General features: G+C 36.5%; 2 protein-coding genes and 1 non-coding gene across 3 annotated transcripts; 2 read left to right on the top strand and 1 right to left on the bottom strand.

The window, feature by feature from the left end:
- The first annotated feature begins 1697 nt into the window (after positions 1–1697).
- Positions 1698–1804, top strand: LOC144998989 (small nucleolar RNA R71). The gene has a single exon (XR_013660519.1). It is a non-coding gene; the product is annotated as a small nucleolar RNA R71 (small nucleolar RNA).
- Positions 1805–12128: 10324 nt separating this feature from the next.
- Positions 12129–13207, top strand: LOC144997708 (protein ZW2-like). The gene has a single exon (XM_078957581.1). It carries the CDS (start codon positions 12335–12337, stop codon positions 13028–13030), a length of 696 nt encoding a protein of 231 aa, XP_078813707.1. The 5' UTR covers positions 12129–12334; the 3' UTR covers positions 13031–13207.
- Positions 13208–13804: 597 nt separating this feature from the next.
- LOC145047716 (selT-like protein) lies at positions 13805–15372 on the bottom strand. The gene is made up of 4 exons (XM_078996053.1): positions 15069–15372; positions 14895–14971; positions 14141–14459; positions 13805–14045 (listed from the first exon to the last, which is right to left on the bottom strand). The coding sequence occupies exons 1-4, from the start codon at positions 15252–15254 to the stop codon at positions 13926–13928; spliced, it is 702 nt and encodes a 233-aa protein (XP_078852179.1). The 5' UTR covers positions 15255–15372; the 3' UTR covers positions 13805–13925.
- Between the last annotated feature and the right edge of the window lie 1137 nt (positions 15373–16509).

Below are 16509 nucleotides of genomic sequence, written 5' to 3'. Positions count from 1 at the left end.
TCCAATATGAAACAGATGCCTTTGGTTTTGTCATTTTGACTTGATGAACTACCTTTATCTCTTCTTCCATAAGCTTTTCCAGTTCTTCTAGTTCATTCTCTTCATTAATTGTGAACACCTCTTCTTTATTTTCTTGAAAGTCATCCTTTATCCCAAAGACTTCTTGTTCATCTCCAACCCTCAAAGTTAGCTTCGACTCGCGGATATCAACAAGGGCACCAGCAGTGTTGAGCAATGGCCGACCTAGGATTATCGGAACATATGGATCTTCTTTCATGTCCAAGACTACAAAGTCTATTGGAAAAATAAAATTTTCAATTCTCACCAAAATATCCTCCACTATGCCCCGGGGTTGTGTCACCGAACGGTTCGCCATGTGAATCTTCATTTTTGTAGCCTTCATCTTCTGAATCTCCAATTTTTGATAAAATGAAAAAGGCATTAGATTAATGCTAGCCCCAGAATCGGCTAAAGCATTAACCTTCATTTTATTCCCAAACTCGAATGGAAGAGTGAGGCGTCCAGGATCCCCCATCTTTTCTGGTGTTTCTCCCAACACAACTTTTGAAGTTTGTTCACTCAGAATCACTATAGACTGCTTCTTTAATTGCCTTCGCGTATCTATCAAGTCTTGCAGTAATTTCTGGTTTTCGGAAGCTTTGGATAAGGATTCAACAAAGGGAGTATTAATTGGAATCCCTTTCACATGCTTCACAAACTCTAAATGTTCCTTCTCCAGTTGACTAAGTGCTGCGCGGGTGGGAAATGGCATAGGTGGATGATAAGCTGGAATAGGCGCAAAGAGTTTTTGCTCAGACTTGCGCCACGTCGTGGCGAGAGGAGTGTCACGTCGTGGGTCCCCTAGTTCAACACTTTCTCCATTTTTGATCCTTAATTTCTTGGGCTGTTGCGGTTCTTCTTCCAACGCCTCCAGGAACTCAGATATTGTATCTTCTTCAGTATTGATGGCCATTACGTGAGATTGGGCTTGTACTTCGGGACTCTTCGGGGACAATTTTTCATGAACTAAAGTTGCTAGTTGACCAAATTGTACTTCAAGGTTATGGATGGAGGCTTGTTGGTTCTTTATCAATGTTTGTTGTTCCATGATAGCGGAATCCGTGGCCTCGTGTCGCTTTTCCGATGCTTCCATAAATTTCATTAAAATGGTCTCTAGGTCGGGTTTCTTCTCGGCTGGTGGCTGCTCCTTTTGATAGAGGCCTCGACATGTCTGCCTATACTTCTCTTCTTTTTGCTTCTTATATTCTTCATATGGCAGCCACTCCTTCTTCGGTTTCCTCCAGTCCTCTTCAAACTTATCCCCATTAGAGTAGCACACTTGAGCTTTTCTGTTCCCAAATTCATCCACGTTGCAGTCCTTGGTCAAGTGTGGACCATTGCATCGCTCGCACCCCACTCTTATGGCGTGTATCGACTGGTCCATTTGTGTTATCCTGCGATCCATGTTATTCAGCATGGCCATGACAGCTGCAATTTCTTCAGTTTGGGCTCCTCCACCGCCTTTGCTTCCATCCTGCCTCAGGTTATGGTATTCGCGGGAGTGTTTCGCGAATTCTTCAATTATCTCCTTGACCTCCCTTGGATTTTTCCTTGTCAACGGTCCTTGAGAATCAAGGAGTTGTCTTGTCATCACATTGACCCCATCATAAAATATTGACATCTCTTGCTGCACATTTAGGTCATGTTGCGGGCAGTTTCTGAGTAAGCCCTTGTACCGCTCCCATGCTTCGTACAGTGACTCCCCCGGCTGTTGCTCAAAGTTGGCTATTGCCTTCTTGAGTTTGGCTATCTTGGATGGCGGGCAAAACTGGTCTAGGAATTGCTCACGCATTTGAGCCCAAGCGGTGATTGTACCTGGTGGGAGTGCTTTTAACCACTCCTTAGCAGTTCCTTTGAAAGTAACGGGCAGCATCCTAAGCAAGATTGTGTTCATGTTGACATTTGGTACATTGAAGTAATATGCAATGTCATTGACTTCATCTAGATGCTTAAAAGCATCCTCATGGTCTTTCCCGAAAAATGGGATGTCCTTCAGCGAAGTCAATATGTGTCCCTTCAGCTCGAATGTGGCATTGGCAGGTATTGCGGGTTGGACTAATCCGGGACCCACATCTTCTCGGATCCGCTTCTTGTAAGCTCCCATGGACATTTCTTCAATATCTGCCATCTCGTTCCTTGGCTCGTTCTCGGGTTCACTCGTGTGTTCTTCAAATACTGGCTCGGTGTCGCTTTCGTACTCGGTTTGCACGGGTGTATGATCCAAATGCTCAAGATTGCTCTCGTGCTTCGTTGATGAACTTGACTCTCCTGTCTTCTTTCCCGACTTCCTAGAGAAGGCTGACTTCAATTCTTGCAAGGGCATCTTTTTCTTGTGAATTGCAGACTCGGGATCTTCTAGTGGTGGCACCAATGGTGTGTTTGAGCCTCTGGTCATTAACTCCTGCAACTTGCTAAACTAAAACGTAAAACTCGACTAAAATAAGAAAAACTAAAAATGAACTCTCAGATTTCACGTCGTGAGTATACTAAATCCCACGTTGTGAACTCTGTGACAAACAGAACAAAAATTAAACTAAGATAAGCTAGCAAAATAAATAACCAATTAAGCTTTCTGTAGATTTTATTCCTAAAAAAACGATTAATTTGATGCAACTAAATAAACTAATAATCTGCACCCTTCCCCGGCAACGGCGCCAAAAACTTGATGTGCACAAAAGTACCCACTAATTTTAATATTTATAACCTAACAAACTAAGACTAACTATGCAATTATAGGCAGTGTACCAAGTCAGATTACAGTATAGCTTAGCTAAGTCGGGTGTCGATCACAGGGAACGGTGTTACTAATTAATCTACTTACTATTAAATTAACCTAATTTATTAACAAATTTAATAAAGGGTTTTATCTGATTTTGCAAGATCAGATGAACTTAATCAAATTAAATAAAAACACACTCTTGCTTAGTTGAATCCACTTCTTCCTTATGGCTAGCTAATGATTATGGGTTATTAAGTTGTGTTTTAGTTATATTAGTAATTTAGTTCTATCTTACCAATAAGTAACTAATTCATGTTAAACCATGTATGTTCACACATAATTAAACACATAACTAATTATGAATGTAGATATGCTATGTAATATTTTTTGTATAAACGCAATTATGGTCACAATTCACGTTCTCTAGCACAGCTAAGATTTATTCAGTCTAATTACTAACTAAGATTGGTCAATCCTAGCTCTAACAATTTAATGTTCACTAAATTATTAGGTAAACAATTTCATGCAGTTTCATGGTCACTAAGCTACACAGAACATGCAATCTAGCAATTAGATAAACAAATAATAACATGCTAGGTTATACAAATCAAACACAAACAATTCTTACCAACTCAAATTAATCCATAAACATATAACTATTCATAAGTTCAAAGCTTCATCTAGCTAAGCAAAAGTAGCTAGATTTAGCTGCTCATCATAGTAATTAAACTAACACAACTAAAACTAATGAAAAACATGTTTATAATCAACTAAATATAAAACTTTACTTCTTTTGGTGTTGAAATCCCTTTTCCAGGACCTTTCTTCTCTTCTGAAACGTCTCCTGGAACTCCTTTTCTTCTGCCAAAAGTCCTTTTATTCGTAATAATAGGAGGACTTATATAATCCTCAAAAACCTGCGCCACGTCGTGGGCTTCAAGTAAAACGTATCCTTCAAGGAAATCCTCCGCGTCGCGATGTTTATCTTCTGGAACACCCGTGCCACGTCGTGGGCTTCACCGCCACGTTTTGTCTTCCAAGCCTCCCATGTTCCCCATTTTGTCACCTCTGGTCCCTCTCTTCGAAAATCCTTTGTATTGACTAAAAATAACAATTTAAACTCATAAATATCACTATTTTGAACATATTATCAATTTATTAATAAAAATGTACTTAAATACTGCCTAAAAATAAGTATAAATATGGCAATATCAGTGCTACATTGCGCGTAGCTGGGAGTACGCTCAGTGTACGTCCCAGACTCACTTTTCTTATTCTCCTGGTCTTAATTCGTTAAGACCATAGCTACAATCTCATATTTGGACTAACTAGAGTCTATCACTTCACAAATTTGTGACTTTAAGCCTTAGCATGGCTGGTCAAGTCTAAAACTCACAAATTCTCTTCTTTTACTCACAAAAGTCCTCATATATCATGCATGGGGAGATATTGACGACCAAGATCTCATTTTTATGAGTCTAGACGACTAGAAACACCTAAATGGACATATGTTATGCTTTGGAGTTCATCAAACTCATAAAGCTTCAAGCGTTGGGGACATAAAACCTTAAAAATGGACCAAAACATGAACTAATCAAAACAATGATAAAAGCTTTGAGTTTGATACCTCATAATGAAGCACCAACCATAAGGAAACTCCAATCCAAAAGCTTGGACACCAACTCTTCTTCCTTCAAAGTTTCTTCTTCACAAAAGAATCCCACAAGATCACTCAATAAGCCTCAAATGCTCACACAAGCTATGAAAACAAGATTTGGGGTTTGAGGGGAGTTGAAGGCTAGAAATGGTGGTTGGAAATGAGGCCATCATGGTCCTTAAATAGGGACACACCACACAATTAGGGTTTATACTCTAAGCCTAGTACGCCCAGTGTACCCTCTGATACGTCCCGCATACTAGGTGGCCTCTGCGTCCATAATACGCACATGAGTACGCTGAGTGTACACATGTGTACTCCCCGCGTACTTATCTGCCACATTTTTCTCTTTTAAGGACTAGTTTTGACAGATCAATAAAATCAAGGGTCATCAATACATACCTTATTTCGGGATGTTACATATTTATTTATTTAAATAATTAAAAAATAAAAGGGCCCCCACCTACCTCCCCCCCCCCTCCTCTCTCTCCACTATAAAAGCCCTTTCTTTTTTCGTTCCTTCACAATGGATCTTTAATGGCTTCTTCCCCATAAATTATGTCAACAAACACATTTAAATACAACAAAAACTGAATGAACCTAAAAAAATCTTCAATGAAATCAGAAAATTATATGAATAATTGTTCTTGTGCAATGGATCTTTAAGGTTTGCATATGATTTCTGAGGTCCATATATGTTTGCATCTGATTTCTTCCATCTCGATCTAAACTAGATGTTCATATATCGGAAAACACATTTGGTTACCGGAGGACCTAAGTGAAATGATGGTACCCTCTTGTATCATATCCCTTGCTCATCTCCACTACTTTTTTCCCGTCGCCACTCACCACTAGTTCTCCGCTAGTTAAATCGACGATGCCTCTAAGGTTGTTAAGTTCTTTCTATAAGTTGAGGAATCTTAAATGTTCGGTTTTAGTTGTAGGTTTTAGAACAAAGAAAAGAAAGGTGGAGTTGAAATCAATATGGGCTTGTTCTTCAAATATATAAACACATACACACAGACCATATTTATATTCAGAAAAGGAGAAAGAAGGATAAGAGGCTATAAAATTAATTACATTTGGTTGTAAATGGTCTGATTCGTGATTTTCATAAATTTTGTGTTCAATGTTTTGTAAATTTAGGGCAATATTGGTGAACCGAAAACAGGAGAGGGGAAGGTATTTAGGGTGTGAAAATTCTCTGAAGAGAGTAGGGTACCTTCGGATGAAACGGAGGGTGGGTATGGTGATTTCAAGGAGTTTTTGGGTGTCGACGATGGATTTCACGGTGATAAATTGGGTGGCGGAGGGGTGGTGGATGGTGGTGTCTTTGAGTAAATAGGTGGTTTAAGATCGGTGTGTATGTCGATAAGGCTGTCTAAGGATCAAGTTCACCTATTTTAATCTGACTTTTGTGATTGCTTGACATTATTGATGATTAGATAGGTAAGCGTTGGAGATCTTAGGCTGGAGGGAGTGGTTCTACACTCCCTCTTTTTGCTACACTTTCTTACCACACTCAAGGAGTGGTATTGCATAAAAAGAGAAAAGGAAAAAGAAGAGAGACATAGAGAGAGGGAGGAAGAGTGAGAGAGAGAGGGGGGGGGGGGAGCGCTCCTGAATTTGGCCGCACACCCAAACCGCATAGTAAGGGCGATGTTCACTGCGGTTTCAAATGCCACATCAGTGAAACTGCACTCCATTCCCTCTGGTCTTATGAACTCATGAGAGCAAATGCAAATCATAATGGTGGCTAAAAGAGAGAGAGAGAGAGAGAGAGAGAGAGAGAGAGAGAGAGTGTGAGAGAGAGAGAGAGAGGTGGCCCTATAATTTTATAAATAAAACATTAAATTAATAGAATATATATATATATATATATATATATATATATATATATATATATATATCAGAAGGGAATTTTAGTATTTTCAGTTTTCTGAAGGACCAAAAATACAACGAAACTAGCTCAAAATGACCATCAACCAAAAAGTCAAAGTTTGGACTAAACCTAAAAAAAACGCATACCACAGGGACCATTTTTGCAGTTTTGTCTTCGTAATATAAATACAATAAATTTATATTGGTTCGATATAAAATTTTGGTATTTAATACAAAAAAAGTATTTAGTTTTATCTAATTTGGAATATATTCTTTAATAAAGACATAAACTTTTCAAAAGAAAATTAAAAAAACATATGTTAGCTGATAATAAAACAATTAAATCTTTATAATTACTTTAGCCTTTTTTCACCTACATTGCTACACATGCTAAAATAATTAATGATATGGACAATATGACATTAATTATATTCAATTCATTTTCTTTAAAGGAAATTAAAAAGAATTTATATGTTTAAAATGTTTGTGTTTCTGAAACAATAATGTATCATATATATTTTTTCTCTAAAAGTAAATATATTTGTATAAGAAAAAATAATATCACATAAAATTAAAAATAGATAAAAAAAAATAGAACACGAAAAATATTAATGATATATTTCAGTTTAAATATTTTATATAAAGTTTAGACAACAAAAATTATCTATATGTTTAATAAAATATTTTTCCATGATGATTAAAATTAGTAAGTTTTTACTATATATAAATATTATGTTTTCTATGTTTTTTTGTATTTTTATTTGATTTATGTTATTTAATATAAGATTTAATACACTTCTTCTAAATTTTACAAATGGTCATTAGGTGAAGTTTTATAAAATATTAGAAATTATCAATATCCAAAATTTTCTCAACTTAACGGTTCCATTTAACAAACATTTATCAGAAGAACCATTGTAGTGTACGGTTTTGTCCAAAAAGACCATTCTTGCAAAAAATAAAAAAATAAAAGTAGTTTCATAAAGATTGTTTTGAGGATAAAATTAAAATTATAAAAGATCATTTGAAAAGTTTTACCTAATTTTAAAGTTAAATTATTGATGTTTTATAAATTATAATTTTGATTTTTTAATATATTTTAATGTTATTTTTTGGTCACTCATACAATTCATTTATAGTTTTTATTTATATTAAGGGTAAATTACACCAATCGTCCTTCGTGTAGGTGTCGAAAAACACATTCAGTCCCTATTTTCAAAATTTAACTTGGACGGTCCCTTATTTGTTTTAAACTTACATGCATCATCCCTATTGACATAAAAAGACTAATTTGCCCTTAGTTGTTTTCTTTTTTCTTTTTTTATTTCTTTATCAGCTTATATTATATTATATTATATTATATATATATATATATATATATATATATATATATATATATATATATATATATATATAATAAAAGGGTAAACAAATATCTCCCCCTCCCGTTCAGTTCCTATTTCTGCAACAAATCATCACCACCACCTATCACTCCTAACTCCCCCGGTACCACCACATATCAACGTCACCACCTCCCACACCACAACCTATCACCGCAAACACCTTCCCTTCCCTTTCCCAAATTTTATTATACCTTCGTCTCCCTCTTTTCACCCGTTCCCATTGACCATCCAAAACCCCAAATCATTGTACCAAAATCAGACCCCAAACCACCATCCTTAGCGTCTTTCCCTCCTTCTGCCTTAAGAACACCAACGACCATCGAAACTACCAATTTCACTCTATCTGCTTCGTGGCGAAACCCAATAATCAAATCGATCCATCCACTGCTCTTATCGAGAGTTATTTCTCTTAACCATAACCGTCTCTATCGAAACAATAATTCAATCTTCAAAACCTTGAACTACTGACAAGATTTAATCAACACAAATGAGACCCAGAAACAATCATAATCATAAGTTCACAACATCTCACTGCATTCAAAGTCCTAACCTATATTCATCTTCAAAATTGAAACAAGCAACCGATTAAAATCAAGTCCAAGATAAATCCATCGAAATAAAATCAAACCAAACCTGAAAGGAACCTCAAAATCTGTGACAACCCGATATTTCAAGACAATGAAATGTAACACCAGTCAAATATAGATAAAAATTTAACTTTCCTAGAATCTTATTTAGGTTAAATAAAGTAGTAGGAATTATGTCAAGGTTTTCATACATATGAAGAACCCTAAAATCCGAGTTATAACGAAGAAGTTATGGCCAATCGAAGATTCTCGGCAAAACCGGCAATACTGATAAACGTAAAACGCGAAGTTTCAATACAATAGTTTTTGGCCTTAGGTATCTAAATGAAAGTTTTAGATATCATCAAACCGTAAACGTACATAAATAGAACGTCCAAATCTAACTTCGTATGAGGAAGTTGTGATTTTTCTAAGTTACAGATATAACAGTAGACAGCTAAAAACTCGAAATAGAGATCGAGAGACTTTTAGCCGAAACAATCTAAATGAGAATCGAAGGGCTCAACAATACTAGCGCAACGGTAAAAAGTCTGACGAAAACGGACGTCGGATGAAGAAGTTATGGAACTTTAACGGACTTTTCCTGTCCCGACCTATTAAAAATATAATATTAAAAATAAATTCAAAACTAGCCGACGGAGTCTAAACGAAAGTTGTAGATCGTAGTCTCACCTTCGTGTGGACATAAAGAATGTCGAAAACGGAGTTCGTATGAGAAAGATGCGAATTTTTGAAGTTTGCTAATTAAATAAAATATAAATTTAATTAAAACCCGGTATTATCCGAAGAACGAGTCAGCGGTCCGATCCCTCGTACGCCCAGCGTACTCGGATGCTAGGCTCCGGTTCGTCCACGTCGCTCCAATGTTTCGACCGAGGATGCGCTCATGCATGACGCATGAGTACGCAGCGCGTACTCTAGTACGCCCCGTGTAACGCAACCTCTCAGACCCCTATAAATAGAGATGCGAGGGTGCCGGACAAAATTGCTAATTTCCTTCCTTTCTCGTGCCGAAGCTTTGCGTTTCAACCCTCGGAGTTATCCTAAAGGCCCGGTTTTCATATCCAAGGTGGGAAGAAAGTTTTACACTCCCGGGACTCCCGAGATTTCCTGAGAATCTCGAGAGATCCGCTTTCTCGAGTAGAAGTTCTGCTCGGTTTTCGTCACGCTTTCTTCAATCAATCAAGTGAGTTCATACCCCTATAAACTACACTTTTCAAATGTTTTATAAATACTTTTATATGCTTTTAAGGGGGGGGGGGAATACAAGTTAAATACTCGATTATTGTCGTGTGTTATATAATAAAGTTCATTATACTCTTTTTATCAACGAAATCATATGTGATTTATAACTAGTATACAAATGGATTTACTACAAGTTTAACAGTTTTACTAAACATATTACTTCAAATGACTTTCTTAAACATTTTTACATGATTAAAGCTCGTTATCAAACTGTCTTACACACTGTAAGCTTCCTTTCAAACTCGGTTACAAAGGTGTTTTCAAACAGTGGTTTTCCGTGTACTTAAACTGTCTTATCAAACAAAATACTTTCAATTATTTTATAAACTGACATCAAGTCACAAATTCTTTATTAGACTTTTCAACGGATTTACAAAACTTCTTTATGCTTTTATACTATAAATTGCATGCCTCTATACGTATAGTTATATAAGAAATGTTTAAAAGACTTAGGAAGGTTATCCACCCTGTTTCCTTTTCCTCGATTTGGATGTGGTCTGGTGGGATATCGGGTACTCCTCCGAAGGTCGTTTAAATATTAGTTATATATCATGTATACATATATGGTCATAAATGTTCCATCAGTTAATTTAGTTCCGATACTCTTGGGTAGCAAGAGTGTATAAACCTACTTGGACACTCATCAATTACATTCTAGTAAACTATTATAGGAATAGTTTAGAGTAAACAAAACATTATCCCTACTACAAGAAATTACACCAAAGTCAGTTCATTCATGAGTCTAGACTACATGCTATATGAAAGAATACTCTTACATGAATACTTCTACATGAATACTTTTACATAGACATTATATGGCAAATTACTATTACATGTTATATGTCTAGATACTTTTATATAGTTCTCCTTTCTATCTTTACCTTGTGATACAATCACATCATCGACGAGATAGATTGGACTTTATATCCTAGTACTAAAGGATACTTTGGGGGACTAACCATTCCTAGAACCACTGTTAGCTACAGAGGTAAATGAACAATCTACGGATGTTTTAGGTTGATAGCATTGCAGGTATACTTAAGGGATTAACTATTCCTAAACTCGGCTGTTAGCAACAAAGGTAAATGCACATCTACGGTTGATCTGTTTACCGCGAGTTTCCACGCCGTGTGTATCTTAGTACCAAAGGATACAACATGATTTATTATATTATTACTTTCATAGTTTTATAATAATAGTTAAACAGGGAAAAACCGTCACATTTTCAAGTGATGCGTACTTTCAAAACATTCGAGTCTTGGTAGAAGACTACTTCTATACTAGTAGGAAATAAGGGATTTTCTAGAGTTTTTCATACTTATACTAAATGTTTCATCAATCATTCACCAATCTTTCATAACAACTAATCAAAGCAATGGCATTAAATACTTATGAACTCACCAACTTAAATGCTGACCTACACTTTCAAAATAACTTGTATTCTCAGGTTACAAATAGACAGGTGTCGATGCAAGGTTTAGAGAAGACAGAGCAGTCAAGACTCGTCTTTTATTTTGATTAGTTATCTTGTTGTCTTATACTATGAAAGAAAACAATTGTAATTAAAATTATACTATTAATGCAATGGATGATGTTGTTGCTTGTTTACTACTTTGCAATTGTTGTGATGCATACATGACATCCTCCGCTCCAGAATTTTTCCGCCGTTCTCGGTTTTGGGGTGTGACAAAATCAAAATGAAAACCTACATCAGTTTCAATTTCTAGATTTGATGACGATGAAGAAGGAGGAAACTCAAAATTAAAATTGAAATCAAATATTTCTCTGCCTTATCATGTTATATCTCCATCTCACCCATTTTCTAGGGTCTCCTTTTTTGCTTTCGAGTCCATCTCTCTCAACCTATTTCTCTCTTAGTATCATGCTATATCTCCATCATACTTGACCTCTATCTCGATATCGTATCAGAACACATGTGTGTGTGTGTGTTTTGGGTTACTCTTTTATCTCCAATCAGTAAAAATAGCATGAGGATTTAGAAGTGAAGGGGTGGATGGGTTAGAAAAGATGAGAGCATGTATCGAAGAAGAATGGGGAGAGAGAGTGAGAGATCAATCGGAGGAGGTAGTGGTATTTTTCACTGTAATTTAGAGAGATAGAGTTTACAGAGAGTTGTTATTTTTTCTTTGTTAATTTATAAATAAAAATAAATAATATTATAATAATTAAAAATAAATATCCAAGGGCGTTATCGTCATTTCAAATGAGGCACGGACTACATTCGCAAGAAAAAAACATATCAGGGATGAAGTGTGCAAATTTTAAACAAACGATGGACGGTCCGAGTTAATTTCTGAAAATATGAACTGAACATGCTTTTTGACATGCGCATGAGGGACGATTGGTGTAATTTTGTTGTAAAAGAAATTTTAACCGCAAATGCAAGAGATGCCTTAAATAATAGTTTTGTTAAATTCCAAAGAATATGGTTGTACGGTGACGTAGAACCTCATAATATTACATTTTAGTGAATAAAGCGCTAAAATTATACCAAATCTTTTTTTACACTGAATATAAAATTGATGAAGATACAAATCTTTTGTGATTCAGTCTGTACACGAAGGCTTAGGTGTCTCATTGTGGTCGTTCCTTCTTCCAGGGTTTTCCTGTATGTTCTTCCACGAGTCGCCTCTCAACGCATCCTCCACTTGTACACACACACACTCTCTCTCTCCGTCAAAAATATCTCCACCACCATCAACCTCACCCTATAAATTCCGTCGTTATACACCGGAAATTCTGAAAAAAATATCAACATAAAATGTCTAGGGATCCTCGAGGAACAGCAGAAAGAACCAACCGAAACGTAAGAGCATTCGAAGATTTCCTCCAAGGTTGGTTGGTTCGTCAAGAACATTACCTGGAAGAGCTCCGATCAACTCTAGCGACTTGTCACGAATCTAAAGAAGAAGATCTTCGAGATTTAATCACACGTGTACTCGCTCATTACCAGGAATACTTTGAGGAAAAATCCCGAATCGCGAATTACGACGTTTTCCTCGTTTTCTCTTCGCCCTGGTGTTCCTCCTTCGAGCGGAGTTTTTTCTGGATCGCCGGCGTTAAACCGAACCTAGCGTTTCGGTTGGTAAGCAATTCGGTGGAGGATTTGAGCGGGGATCAGGTTGAGAGGATGAAGAGGTTGAAGGCAGAGACCATGGTGGAGGAGAGGGAGTTAGGGGATGAATTGGCGAGGATTCAAGAGAGTGTTGCGGCGCCGCCCATTCTTGAATTGGCGCGGAGGATGGCGAGGGCGGAGGAATGTGCTCAGGTGGAATCAGCTATGGAGGCGTTGAAGATGGATATGGGGGTGGTGGTGGCGAACGCGGATATGTTGAGAACAAGGACGGCGGCGAGGGTGACGGATATATTGACGCCGGTGCAGAACTTGAAGTTCTTGACGGCGTTGACGGAGTTCCAGATCAAAGTTAGGGTAGTGGGGTCCCTGTTGAATCGGTGACGGTTTGAAGAAGAAGATAAATGAAACAAAATAGATTTTTGGATCAAACGTCGCTTCCAAAATCTAATTGCCAAATATGTACAAGTGTTTTTTATTACTAAAATTTTGCCTTCTTTTGATTTTTTTTGTCCGATGTGATTATGGGTTGCTTTGTTACATTTATATTCTAAATTTAGAAAATGAAATGGTCTCGAAAATGCATTTACGTTTTATTTAAACAAACGTTTGTAGCATCATTTACATTAAAGAGATGCAAACAAAAACGAATGTGTTGTGTTGTGTAAAGAGAGGGACTTACGACTAAATGCAAGTCTTCATTGATGCGTAAATAAAAGCAATTAGTAGTGTGACTAAATCTCTTAAAAGGTTTCATATGAGAAACCAGTACGAATATAAGAATGTTCTGTGTTGAATTTATCGTTCAATAATCCAACCAAAACTTCAAATGTTTCGTAACAAATCAAAAAATATATCTTTCAAAGGGGGACAATTCAAAACCATAAACATATCTTATGTTATTAACAGTTCAATGCAAAAATTAAATACCTAAATACTTAACAAAGACATGGTTTTCTGGTCACATTAGACTAAAACGATTGTGTAAAGAGGTGAACCAGAAGGAATGTGTTGAAATCGTGAAACTAGTCAACCAAACACTATGCAACTAGCTCTTTGCTCCTCTGTTTAGCGGGCTATTGTGTACTTGATTTGTGGGCCAACCCAACCAGTGTATTCTCTCAATTTAAATATTTAATCTCAAAAACATTGTAAACATAAACACAATAAAAACCGTCTTTATATTTATAAGTTTTGCATGTCATAAGAGGTCAACCAAACAAAACACAAAAGACCATTCGGTTTATGCAAAGCAACACATAAAGTAGCCAAATGAGCACTAAGACCAAATTGATCCATCGATTCCATCTACAATTCTTGAATTCGCAATCTTTTTGCCAACAAGTTCTCGCAACTCGATTTCTCCAGGAAATCTCTTCTCCCTCAGCTTCGAGAATACCTACATTGCATACACGTATACAACATAAACCATTCAGACAGTGACAATAACAGTTACAATGACAGTATATAAAAGAAAGGTGAGTGTGAGTTTACCCGTTCACCATTGATGGAAACTTCAAAGGCACTAGAGCTTTGTAGGAAACCTTGAAGGAAATTTCCAAGTAGCCAAGTTGAAGAAATGGTTCCAAATCTATTTGCACGCATGGAGTAAAACCAAGGAGGTGGTGCTGCAAACCCTAATCTTGGGAAGATATGTTCACCCGCCATCACCACACCAATCACACCAAATTGAACTACAGGCACCACTTTGGATAATAACCGTTTTGGAAGTGGAGGAGGATAGTTTGCAAGAACAACACTCAATCCTGGAAATTCTGATTCCAACATGTTCTTCATTGTCACTGCATTTCCCCTGTCAAACATCGATCAATCTCTTAGGTTTCCTGCCTCAGATATTTGAGATTACACCAGGATTATAACAAGACTCTGACAAGATGTGTTATGTTTAATTTTAGAGGGTTTGATTAATTTGTGAGTTATAGAATCTGAATCGATTAATTCCTTTGAGAAAGCTTATTAGTTATTACTCAGTAAACCTCAAGTTCTGATTTCTGAATTAACGATTGCATTGTTTGACATTGATTATTATACTTCTTTAACTTTTCAAAACTATAACCACATATGCAGACTCATCAAATATATATCGACTCAACCAGTTTTCAGTAGTAAAGACAAGAAAAGACATGTCTGTGAATGATTTCAAGTCATAACAACCTAAAACACAAAAAAGTAAGCACTACAGCACCTTATAGTCACTATAAATAGAAAGGGGGAAACGAATTAAAACCTGTAAGAACATGAGGCGCAGAAGTCAATCTGGACAGTGTTACCTAAGCCGATCCCTCCACCAAACCCACTGGCTTTCTGTGAAATCAGAATCAAAGAAGGATTACGATCAATATTCAACCTAGAAGCCGATCATGACAATCAATTTAGAAAATGGATTTTGATTTAATAGAACCTGCGTGGGGAAATCGAGGGGTTGTTGGATCGACGCGGTTTGAAACTGTTGGGTTTTTTGTGGCGGAACATGGTGGTGATGGTCGGCGGGTTTGGCAGGTGCAGGTGCGAAGAGGTTGAAGACGTCTGAACAGAAGAGAAAGAGAGGTAACCCTACGAGAAGAAGCTGAGCTTTATCCAATGCCATCTGTAAACGCAGAAACGGGGATTAGGGAGGCGTCGCGGTGGTGTGGGGGAGTTTATGAAGGAAGACGTTCAGGTTAGAAATTGTCAAACATGGAGCTAAATCGGAGATGTGAGGATGCTTGGGTACCGAGTTAAATGACAACTTTATCCTCTACTCTGTATTCGTGGATTAGGGATGGCAAAAAAAACCCGAACCCGATCATTTCGGGTCGGGTAACGGATCGTTATCGGGTTTTTTATCGGGTTCGGGCAGGGAGTGGGTTATCCTCGCCCCGACCCGCCCCCTCCCGATTATATATATATATATATATATATATATATATATATATATATATATATATATATATATATAATATGTTCAAAAAATTTTGCTGTTAATTGTATACGTTCAAATATAAAATACCGTGGATAATTTTTTTAGTTATTAACAATCTGGTGTTAATGATCATTTTTATGTGTTTTGACGTATTAAACAAAACTTAAATCAAATAATTTTTTATATAACGTCCAGTTTATTTTATTAAAGTGATGCATCATGTTTTTAATTTAAAAGAGTTGCTAGAACATGTATATTTTATAAGACATTAGGGTACCCTAAAAGAGAATAAAGATTTCATTATCAGTTGTTGTAAACCCGATAAGATACCCGAAACCCGACGGGGAAACCCGAAACCCAATGGGGCGCCCCGATAAGATACCCAAAAGTTATCGGGGCGGGTTTGGGAATCCATGCCCCGCCCCATTGCCATTCCTATCGTGGATAGCGATTTTTTGGATGGGTAAATAAAAAGCACGAGTCCTTTAAGGTCCTTTCATCATAAAATATTTTATATCTTAATTTTTCGATGTTAATAGCATCCCGTAGATTTGTGTATACAATATATAAGTCATAATTACACATATGAATGCACTTTATGGTTATATTATGGTTATGGTTATTAAAGTGTGTTGTTATAATTGAGAATTTTGGTAAAGAGCATGCATATTATTATCTATTGAAAGTGTTTGCTGTTATCGTGAGTTATATTAAAGAACGAGAAAAAAAAATGAAAATACATTGCTGTAACCCGAAGTAAATGGAATGTGGACATGTGGGTTGCTATTGTTATTAAAGTTTGTTGGTATAATTGAGAATTTTGGTGAAGTACATTGATATCTCTTGCAATTGTCCCTTTTTTCAACTATAGGAAGAAATTGAGTAGTACTTTCAAGGAAAGGAAGCATGTTTAGCTAAGAAATTATTTAACCATGTGGAT

Source organism: Lactuca saligna, chromosome 5 (assembly GCF_052625555.1).
Source record: "Lactuca saligna cultivar CGN05327 chromosome 5, ASM5262555v1, whole genome shotgun sequence".
In the NCBI taxonomy this organism is placed as follows: domain Eukaryota; kingdom Viridiplantae; phylum Streptophyta; class Magnoliopsida; order Asterales; family Asteraceae; genus Lactuca; species Lactuca saligna.
This window is presented reverse-complemented; position numbering and strand designations above follow the sequence as displayed.

Bases quoted from the DNA above. Each gene is read 5' to 3' on its own strand.
- LOC145047716 (XM_078996053.1), bottom strand. From the start codon at position 15,254: ATGGCATTGGATAAAGCTCAGCTTCTTCTCGTAGGGTTACCTCTCTTT. The intron at 14,460-14,894 runs GTTTTAATTCGT...GATGTTTGACAG, and splicing joins TGCGCCTCATGTTCTTACAG to GGGAAATGCAGTGACAATGA. The intron at 14,046-14,140 runs GTAAACTCACAC...TATGCAATGTAG, and splicing joins TTTCCATCAATGGTGAACGG to GTATTCTCGAAGCTGAGGGA.
- LOC144997708 (XM_078957581.1), top strand. From the start codon at position 12,335: ATGTCTAGGGATCCTCGAGGAACAGCAGAAAGAACCAACCGAAACGTA.